At 44.9% G+C, this 10,545-nt stretch overlaps 1 protein-coding gene across 1 annotated transcript in view; it reads left to right on the plus strand.

Annotated features, from left to right (window-relative positions):
• Window positions 1-10,016, plus strand: part of LOC106536235 (calpain-1 catalytic subunit) — a gene marked incomplete at its 3' end in the record, with an annotated part of 20,090 nt that extends 10,074 nt beyond the window's left edge. Inside the window, 18 exon segments of the mRNA XM_014033445.1 lie at window positions 1,785-1,903; window positions 2,274-2,407; window positions 3,048-3,216; window positions 3,296-3,379; window positions 3,588-3,673; window positions 3,751-3,825; window positions 3,900-4,060; window positions 6,158-6,327; window positions 8,277-8,288; window positions 8,380-8,591; window positions 8,666-8,705; window positions 8,786-8,851; window positions 8,952-9,009; window positions 9,113-9,177; window positions 9,364-9,432; window positions 9,537-9,615; window positions 9,703-9,816; window positions 9,958-10,016. Of these exon segments, the coding sequence (XP_013888899.1) occupies window positions 1,785-1,903; window positions 2,274-2,407; window positions 3,048-3,216; window positions 3,296-3,379; window positions 3,588-3,673; window positions 3,751-3,825; window positions 3,900-4,060; window positions 6,158-6,327; window positions 8,277-8,288; window positions 8,380-8,591; window positions 8,666-8,705; window positions 8,786-8,851; window positions 8,952-9,009; window positions 9,113-9,177; window positions 9,364-9,432; window positions 9,537-9,615; window positions 9,703-9,816; window positions 9,958-10,016 (1,772 nt within the window).
• Between the last annotated feature and the right edge of the window lie 529 nt (window positions 10,017-10,545).

The following is a 10,545-nucleotide window of genomic DNA, read 5'->3' on the forward strand; positions in this document are numbered from 1 at the left end:
CTTCTGGGATGTAGCTTCTGGGCTGTAGCTTCTGGGATGTAGCTTCTGGGATGTAGCTTCTGGGCTGTAGCTTCTGGGCTGTAGCTTCTGGGCTGTAGCTTCTGGGATGTAACTTCTGGGATGTAACTTCTGGGATGTAGCTTCTGGGATGTAGCTTCTGGGATGTAGCTTCTGGGATGTAACTTCTGGGATGTAGCTTCTGGGATGTAACTTCTGGGATGTAGCATCTGGGATGTAGCTTCTGGGATGTAACTTCTGGGATGTAGCTTGTGGGATTAGCGAGTGTAACCACACCACTGAGCTATCTACACTCAGTTTTTGGCAGTATAGGTTTAGCATTTAAATGGCTCACCTCCTATTTCTCTGACCATTACCACTATGTCTCATCCATGGGGTCCCTCAAGGCTCAGTGCTTGGTCCACTCCTCTGCATTCTCTATGCGGCCSCTTGGATACATTATGGTCCAAAATAGACTTCACTTGTGCTGCTCAGGMTGGGAGACTGTGATGAAGTGAAGATTCAACACAATCTGCTGACTTCTTTTCTTTCATTGTTTTCTGTGTACAGAGACCTGGGACAATGGTTGTTGTGGCCTGGCGTACCACGCCCTGGGGGGGTGGAGCCTTTTCCACTGCTGCCCCATCCCTCAGGAACTCTGACTCTTTAKCTCACTTCAGATCACTACTTAATCCACCTATTCAACCTGGCCTACCCACYGTCATCCCCTTCACAATTTTACAGTGTATTTGTTATGTTGCCATATTTTTCCTTTTCTTGTAAAGCGTCTTTGAGTATTCTAAAGAGCATTACATGTTTGATGTAATATTATTATTGTTAATAACCAGGTCTCTGTAACACACAGCGGAATTCAGTTCCTCCATCTTATTGACCTCAGATATGGTGTTGGTCAGAAAAATGATGGGCAGAGGTGGTTTTAGTGGGCTCACTCAGCATCCCCATTTCTGCTTGTGTTTGAATTTCCTCCTCCTCTCTCTCTCCCCTCTTGACTCCTGCTCTCCATACACGGCACCTCCTTTTCAACTCATCTGGGATTTGGGGCTGTAGCTGAAGGATTATTTRAGCTTTTGAGATGTTTATCAGCTGCTCCTGTTTATAACAAAACCACCATGTTCCTATATTTACACATCATGTCAAAAGTCCAAAAGTAACAAAGTATCAGCAAACATCCTTCCAGGTGCACAGCATCTAACAAAAAGTGCAATTTTTATCCATAAAAAGACAAACTGAAGTTTTAAAGGGATCCATTATTAGTTTGAACAGACTTTATTTGATAAACATATACTTTAACTGTAAAAATACTGTAGGATGTTCAGTTTTTATAATTTTCAAACTAAAAGTTTAAAAACATATTTTAACACGGACGGAGCCATTTTATTTGCACACAAAGCATTCTGGGTAAATGATGACGTGGATAGGTCCTCGGTGCGAGGCTGCTAGCGAGCTATATCCACCCTGAAGGTTAATCTTGGACAATATCTGATGATCGACTCTTTTAAATGAAACCAGAGAGCGTTGACAGAGAGGAGAAGGTAGAAATGACTCAGYCTGGAACTGAAAATATGGATGGAGGACAACAGAGCTGCTTCATGGAAGAACAACCTCAGACCTCAGATGGTTGTATCTATTCTTCCAACCTTTCAGGAGATCTACATCAGCAGGGTGCTTGTGTCATGTGCCAACTTTAAGTCAAATTCTTTGTATGTGTAACATACTTGGTGAAAATAAGAGATTCTGATTCTGGTTCTGACTCTGGATTKTTCCAGGAGACTGCTGGCTGCTGGCTGCTATCGGCTCTCTGACTCTGAACGAACGGCTGCTGCATCGAGTGGTACCTCACGGCCAGAGCTTCAACAACCAATATGCTGGCATTTTTCACTTCCAGGTGAGATTGCACCTGTCAACAGGCCACACCCACTGCATCCCATAATGAAGAGGCATCAGGTCAACAGGCCACACCCACTTCACTTAATAATGAAGAGCATCAGGTCAACAGGCCACACCCACTTCATTTATAATGAAGCCTCTGATGCTAACACAAACGAATAGTCTCCTTATTCGCCAGCACCAGCTGCTCAGTTAGCGATGCTGACCTATCATTAATCAGATCAATAGCTGGTTAGGAATAGATATAGCCTCCTGCTACAAGGATGTAGCAACCACTGACTGAGCAATAGTCTTAATTTTGGCCCAAATACAGTTCCATAGTCCATCTATCTATCTGTCTGTCTCTCAGTCTGTCCCTCTGTCTTCAGTTCTGGCAGTTCGGGGAGTGGGTGGACGTGGTGATCGATGACCGGCTGCCGGTCAAAGACGGGGAGYTGCTSTTTGTTCATTCTGCAGAGGGAAGTGAGTTCTGGAGTGCCCTGCTGGAGAAGGCTTATGCCAAGTAAGACTTCCATCCATCCATCCATCCATCCATCCATTCATCATCCATCATTCATCCATCCATCATCCATCCATCCATCCATCCATCCATCCATTCATCATCCATCATTCATCCATCCATCATCCATCCATCCATCCATCCATCTGTCCATCCATTCATCATCCATCATTCATCCATTCATCATCCATCATTCATCCATCCATCATCCATCCATTCATCATGCATCATTCATCCATCCATCATCCATCCATCCATCCATCCATCCATCCATTCATCATCCATCATTCATCCATCCATCATCCATTCATCCATCCATCCATCCATTCATCATCCATCATTCATCCATCCATCATCCATTCATCCATCCATCCATCCATTCATCATCCATCATTCATCCATCCATCATCCATCCATCCATCCATCCATTCATCATCCATCATTCATCCATCCATCCATCCATCCATCATCTATCCATCATCCATCCATCCATCCATCATCCATCCATCCATCCATCCATCCATCCATCCACCCATCCTAGAACCTTCTGCTGCTTCTGAACTCACCTGATTTTTTTGTTTCTTCAGTAACCAGAAGAACCCTTTTCTTGGTTCTGCTGATGTTATGCCCCCCTCCCTCTCAGGCTGAATGGATCCTATGAGGCACTGTCCGGCGGCAGCACCAYTGAAGGCTTTGAGGATTTCACAGGTGGTGTGTCAGAGATGTACGAGCTGAAGAAGGCTCCCAGAGATCTTCATCGGATCATCAGCAAAGCTCTGGAAAGAGGATCCCTGCTGGGCTGCTCCATCGACGTCAGTCACTGCTCTCTGTACTGTTTTCACTCATCAGCTGGGGCTTCCTGTCCATCTGACGCATCTGCTCTGTCCTCAGATCACCAACGCCTTCGACATGGAAGCTGTCACCTTCAAGAAGCTGGTGAAAGGTCACGCCTACTCCGTGACAGGACTCAGAGACGTAAGTAAGGTTTGACTCTCCTGCTGGACCTCATGGTGGATGGTCAGAAGAACAGGTGCTGTCCTCAGAGAAGACAGGTGTTGTCCTCTGAGAAGACAGGTGTTATCCTCAGAGAAGAACAGGTGTCTTCAGAAAAGACAGGTGTTGTCCTCAGACAACAAGCATTCCTGTCTCTCTTTAATCCTGCCTTTCTGTCTGTCCTCTGCAGGTGGAGTACCGGGGCCAGCAGGAGCGTCTGATCCGGATCAGGAATCCCTGGGGTCAGGTGGAGTGGACTGGAGCCTGGAGCGACAGGTGAGTCCTCAGAGGTGCTACACAAGCCTTCATGTAAACACAGAACTCAGATTCTGAGGTGGACCTTCATGTTTCAGCTCCTCTGAGTGGAACCATGTGGACTCTGCAGAGAAGGACGAGTTGCTGTGTAAGATGGAGGACGGCGAGTTCTGGTAGGTCCAAACTGAGAGGATAGGTCCAAGTCCTGGAGCTTCAGAGTCTAGTGAGATGTCTTTCTGTCTGTCAGGATGTCGTTTCAGGAGTTTCTGCGTCAGTTTTCACGTCTGGAGATCTGCAATCTGACTCCAGATGCTCTGAGTCAGGACACCACCAGATTCTGGACCACCATGACGTTTGAGGGCAGCTGGAGGAAAGGAAGCACYGCCGGGGGCTGCAGGAACCACCCAAGTGAGGACAGGATCTTAGACTATACACAACTGTTCTCTGTCACATCACGTCTCCTCCAGAGGTTCTGTTGGGATGGGTTCTGTTAAGACGGGTTCTGTTAGGATGGCCAGTAAACCATAGGGCCAGTGATGACAGKTTGGAGGCTGCAGGTGACTTGAACGTTAAGGTTAGGGTTAGAATTTTACACTCTCTCGATGACCCCCCCCCACCTCGTTTGACGACTGGGCAGTTGAACTGGGGAACGAAAGGTAAAATCCATGGACCGGTGCACGTTCGTCAGTAGCACCTCTCTCCTTAGGTCAAACCCAAGCATAATAAAAKGTAAATAAAGGTTGTTGTGATGTGCAGACGACTTACCAATTCACYGTACAGGTGTACCGTCCTCGGTTATTTAATGAATTCATTTAGAACACACCATCAGTCGTGATAATAAATAGATAAACARAGGCTGTCCTGATACATAAAGTACTCACAAGTGTCCTGTACAGGTATTTCCATCATCTTTACTTACAAGTTTACCGTCTGGGTGTTTCAGTTATCATTACTCACAAGTTGGTATTTCCTTCAGTGGTCAATMAAGGAATTAATGTAGGACACATCATCAATAGTAAACCTCAGGAACCTTGGGTGTTTTGGCCATTACCAATATACACCCTCACCCAAGGATGGCCCAGACAGCGTTGATCAAGCCTCGCTGTGTGTCAAAAGAGCCAGTTTAGTTGAATTGTCCATTCTGTGATACTCAGGTGCAATCTGGTTAATATGAGGCATGAAGCCACTGAGGTTAGCTTTAGAGAAAATGACCTGGGTCAGGTTAAAGTAGACCGGACTCTCAAGGTTGTTGTGTTCCCCAATACCAGGGTAGAATATGCAACCCAGTTAGTATGAGGCGTAAAGCCACTAAGGTTAGTTTTAGAGAAAATGACCTGGGCTAGGTTCAAGCAGGTAGGAGTAAATGRGATGGTAAAGTATGCCTACGTCCTGTTGCATCCATGGCCTATTAACCTAAGCTGGACTAGGGGATGTGATGGTTTAGGGGTTGGTGACAATCAGAAGATAATTCAAGAAATGCCTGAAATGAAGGACACCTGGTAACACCAAAGTCCAGCATCCTTTAAGGGTTTAACCAGATTCGATGTGTGTGATGCAAATGTATGGTGCATGTGAGAGAGGCTAACCCTCATAGAAGATTGGGCCACAATTAATGTCCTGATGCCCTGGACCACCACACCCTGTGTGCGTTGTTCCAATAGGACAAACTCAGGGRGGCCGCATACTTACCTCCCTACCTAGTACCATTCGGTAAACAGGTCGTTTATTGACACTGTTAGGTTAMCCCGACCTGTTCAGGTAAGGCTGTAGATCTGGTCCCACTCAGCAGTCAGCCATGGGGAGTCGATCATGGGCTATGACCAACCAAAATACCAGACAACCATCAGAATCAGGCAACAAAATCTGTGTTGCATACACCACAAAACCCCAGAAGTGTTAAACCTGATTCCATGCTCATACATCACACAGCTCCAGAATTGTGCATAATAAATTGACAGACTTACCAGAAAGTAATCCTCATGGATCTGCCGTCTTAGTGGGAGTGGCAAGGGTCTGGGTAAGTCAAGCTGAGTCATGCCCTYTTGACTAATGGTGCCAAAGAAAAGATATCTGCCTATATATAGTTTTACACATTGCATTATGGGTAATTTACCAGGGAGCAGTGTTATTGGCTAAAGATTGTGTGGAAGAAAAAGACTTCCYTACAAGTGCCCCACTGCATTGTGGGTAATCCAATATCCATACAAAATCCAGGGAAGTCTATTAATGAACTTTCCCTCTGACTCACGGTGCAGTTTATGCATTTTCTCCCAGTGCATTATGGGCGTTTTCCCCAGGAACGGTTCTCATTGGCTCAGAGAAGAATTGCACTTCCTGGCCTTCATTTAAGGTATTTTTATACGTTTTTTTTTTCTGGGTGAAGCTTTAAAGATGTGGCCATAAAGTGTAGTCAATCACTACACAAATTTCAACTTCTTACGCGGTAAGGGTTAGGGTTAGGGTTAGGGTTAGGATGACTACATGTCCCATAATGCCTCTCTGCAGACACCTTCTGGATCAACCCTCAGTATAAGATCTCTCTGCTGGAGGAAGACGACGACCCAGAAGATGAAGAGGCCGCCTGCAGCTTCCTGGTGGCTCTGATGCAGAAGGACCGCCGGTGGTACCGCCGTCAGGGACAGGACATGCACACCATTGGCTTTGCCATCTATGAGGTACCAGAASTTCCACCAGGGTCTCTCAGTTCTGATCTTCTTCCAACAAACCCTGTCCCTGAGACCACATACCTGCTCTGATCCTGAACTCCTGATTTACCTGTTTGCAGAAGTGTCAAAAGGATTCACATTCATTACTTAAGTAGAAGTATAGATACTAGGGTTTAAAATTACTTTTTTGGAAGTAGARGTATCAACTCAAGCTTTTTACTYAAGTAAAAGTATAAAAGTACTGGTTTTAAAACTACTTAAAATATAAAAGTAAAAGAAATGAACACTATAAAAAAGGCCATTAAAGATAAAATCTTAGGCTGTGCCTCAGGGTTGATAGCACCCCCCCCCCCCACACACACACACATACACACACAATTTTTCTTCTAAAGTCAATAATGAGTATAATGTTAAAATAAAATGTTGAAAATTTTGGAATTAACTGACTAGACTTAGCCTGGTAAAAATCAGATCCTTGTCCTTCACTTTGTTTTGTACGAGGGTCTGGACTCGCAGCTATAGAGAAGTGATTCTTGCAGGAGGCGTGGCCTCTGCTGAAGTTTAAAATGATTGGATCGGTTGGCCACGACGTATGTTGCTGTGAAAGAGGCTAGGCTAAGAAGCTAACAAGAAAATGCATGTACTGTAAAAAACCCTACTGAGAGAAGAAATGTACCGACCCGAACGAGACGACTAAATGAGAGCTGCTGCTTTGTCAGACTAATTTATTTTAATTTGGAAGCCTTATCAACACAGACTGGCTTCATTCACTTCCTCCACTGCCATTGATAAAATAACTAGCAGACACTGCGCAGAACATCAACGTCGTTCAAAACTCCTCCTTCTGTTCTCTGAKTGGCCCGGACGAAAATTCTCCCAAAGAAATCCTTGTCTGTGGGAGAATTTCTAGATGTAGCAGTGAAGGGAAACTAGTACACAGGTGTGATGGAGTGAGTTCAACCCAATAGGATGTCAGAATGGTATGTATTTATGCTTTTTACACTTATATTTACACTTCTCATCAACCACAATCAAATTCACTCTGGCTCTATGTGTCTGGATAGATTTATATGTATTATTTTTTTCTGACCAATGRAAAGATGAATAAAAATGAGTCAAAGTTAAATAGAAATGAAATACTTTTTTCATTTTTAAAAAGTAAGGAGTAGAAAGTACAGATAATTGAATTAAAATGTAAGAAGTAGAAGTAAAAAGTAGTCTGAAAAATAATTACTCCACTAAAGTATAAATAACCAAAATTACTACTTAAGTAAAGTAACAAAGTATTTGTACTTAGTTAYTTGACACCTCTGCCTGTTTRGCTCAGGACAATTCTGGATCAGGAGCTCTAAATTCAGGGTTTAGAACAGAAGTTCTGGATCAGGAGTGCTCTCCCTCCAGTCATTTCCTATTAAACTTGWGCGATGAGGCAATAGTTGCTCACCCTCTTCCATCCAAGCGACCAGCGGAACTCATTGAAATTTCACGCTCGTACACATAGACGTGCACATGCAAGCTTGTAATGCGACATATGAAGTTAAAAAATGTTTACCTTTTGTTGTTGTAGCATTGCAAAATTTGTTTAGTTCACATGTTGGTAACACACACCATTCTTTATATTTGTCTCCCAAACACCAATAACATTTACACGAAGCAGCAGAAGAACCAATCAGATCTCTTGAAGACAAGCGACCCGAGAGCGCGATTCTCAATGCTGCCATCACCGTCATGTCTCGTATTGGGGTTGCACCCTGACAGCGATGACAGCCATTAATCACTGTCACTTGTTGCTCCTCATGTGTCGAGCCCATCAGAAGCAAACATTTTGTAACCATCGTAACACAGTCTTGAAATTGGCTGCTGTTCCAGGATCAGTTAGGGGGTCTTAGACCTGTTGGGGTTTCAGTAGGATCCTTGTTCTGGTTCTAACTCCTCCCATGTGTTTCTCTCATTGACAGATTCCTGAGGAGGTGAGGTCTTCAGCCAAGTATGGATTTATATCTTTTTTGTTTTATTGTTTCGGTAACTCCRTCTTTCCATACCGAACTGGGGACTTGGCAGGTTAGAGGTTCCCCTAGAGTCCACATGAAGAAGGAGTTCTTCCTGCGTCAGTCCTCCTGTGCTCGTTCTGACACCTTCATCAACCTGAGGGAGGTGAGCGCCAGGCTCCGCCTCCCACCTGGCGAATACCTGATTGTCCCGTCCACATTTGAACCCTCGAAGGAGGCGGACTTTGTCCTGAGGGTGTTCACAGAGAAACAGTGTGAGACCAGGTGAGTCCAGCAGGAACCAGGAGGACGTTTTATCTTGTGATTCAGTTTTTCTGAGTGACTGTGTGTCTCTGCAGGGACATGGATGACACGGTGGATGCCGACATGGAGGACGAGGTGGGACACTTGTCTTTRAAGGTGTCCAATCACAGAAGACATTCCTGTCCTAAAGAGGTTTGTGATGTTCTTCTCCGCAGGAGGACATCTCGGAGAGGGACATCGACAATGCCTTCAGATCCATGTTCGCCCAGCTGTCTGGAGACGTGAGTTCAGTTTCTGAACAACCGGTTCTGACCTCCCCAGGTCTGAATGTGGATCCAAACAGATCCACTATCTGAGAGGGACTCTGTTCTCTGTTTTCAGGACATGGAGATCTCAGTTGGAGAACTCAGAACTGTACTCAACAGAGTTGTATCCAAACGTGAGTCTCACCTAAATACTTAATCCAGCCTGGGGACACTTACAGACCTTGAGGTTTAGGTCTACCTTTCTGAACCTGGTCTTGGTTTTTCCTGTGACTGCAGATGGAGATTTGAAGACAGATGGATTCAGCATGGAGTCCTGCAGGGCCATGGTTAGCCTTTTGGATGTATCCTCCCTTAGTCCAACAGGACCAAAAAGACCCCAAACCTGCCTGAACCTGGCTCTGGAAGGCTCARATTTGGGTTTAGTCAGGACTAGTTCTGGGGTCAGTCAAAATAATCTGTCTTYTGGGTCCACTCTTGGATCTTTGGAGCCAGTCACATAAACCTGTCCAACCTTGACTGGACCTCAGAAAGACGGCAGTGCTCGGCTCGGTCTGCTGGAGTTTCAGACCCTTTGGAACAAGATCAGGAAGTGGCTGGTGAGTGCAGGTCCATCAGCAAGATGACCCACTGGGTCCAAGTCCATCAGCTGGAGGACTGGTAGAACCGACCCAGTCTGAAACACGCTGGTCTTGTGTTTCAGGGAATCTTTAGAGAGTTTGACCTGGATAAGTCTGGCTGCATGAACTCCTATGAAATGCGACTGGCCCTGGAGAACGGTGGTGAGTTCTCTTGGTTCTGAACGTGGACTCGGTGGTCTTAGTGGACTCACTTTGGTGTACCTGACCTGAGATCTGATTCCTCTGCAGGATTCAGGCTGAACAACAAGCTCTACCAGATGCTGATTGCTCGATACGCCGACAACGAGATTATCGACTTCGACAATTTCACCTGCTGCGTCATCAAGCTGGAGGTCATGTTCAGTACGTACAGAACCAGAACCCAGTCCTGATGGGTCCACAATCAAGTCTTTAAGCTGAACTCAGACTTTCAACTGATCTGGTTTATATATAATCTGGTTCGGAACTGGTCTGATACAGTATGATCTTGTGTCTKTTCCTCAGGGACCTTCCAAGGGCTGGACAAAGACAGGACAGGAATCATTTCAGTAAACTTCCTGGAGGTACTGAACTTTCAGTTTTACATAAAGAACTCAAGTAACTGTTGTTTATCACCCAAAACACCTGAATTCTGAAACACTCGGAACACATGAAACACTCGAAACACCTGAAATCTGAAATACCTGAAACACATGATATACTTGAAACACCTGATACAGTATCTGAAACATCTGATACAGTATCTGAAACATCTGATACACTCCAAACACATGAGACACTCGAAACATTTGAAACACTCAAAACACCTGAAATCTGAAACGCCTGAAATCTGAAATACCTGAAACACTTGAAACACATGAAATCTGAAATACTTGAAATACTTGAAACACCTGATATCTGAAACACATGAAACACCTGAAATCTGAAACTCCTCTTCACCAACAGTTTTTTTTTGCGGTCAGTCACATGACTTTACCATATTCATAGCAAAATGGCGGCGCACGTAGTTGCAGCGGCTCATTGCTCTCTCGGTCGGTGCTATGTTTGGCTGCTAGTGTGCGTGTTGTTTTGTGTTCCGTACTCGTCATGCTG

The sequence above is a fragment of the Austrofundulus limnaeus genome, unplaced genomic scaffold, assembly GCF_001266775.1.
Source record: "Austrofundulus limnaeus strain Quisiro unplaced genomic scaffold, Austrofundulus_limnaeus-1.0 Scaffold1741, whole genome shotgun sequence".
In the NCBI taxonomy this organism is placed as follows: domain Eukaryota; kingdom Metazoa; phylum Chordata; class Actinopteri; order Cyprinodontiformes; family Rivulidae; genus Austrofundulus; species Austrofundulus limnaeus.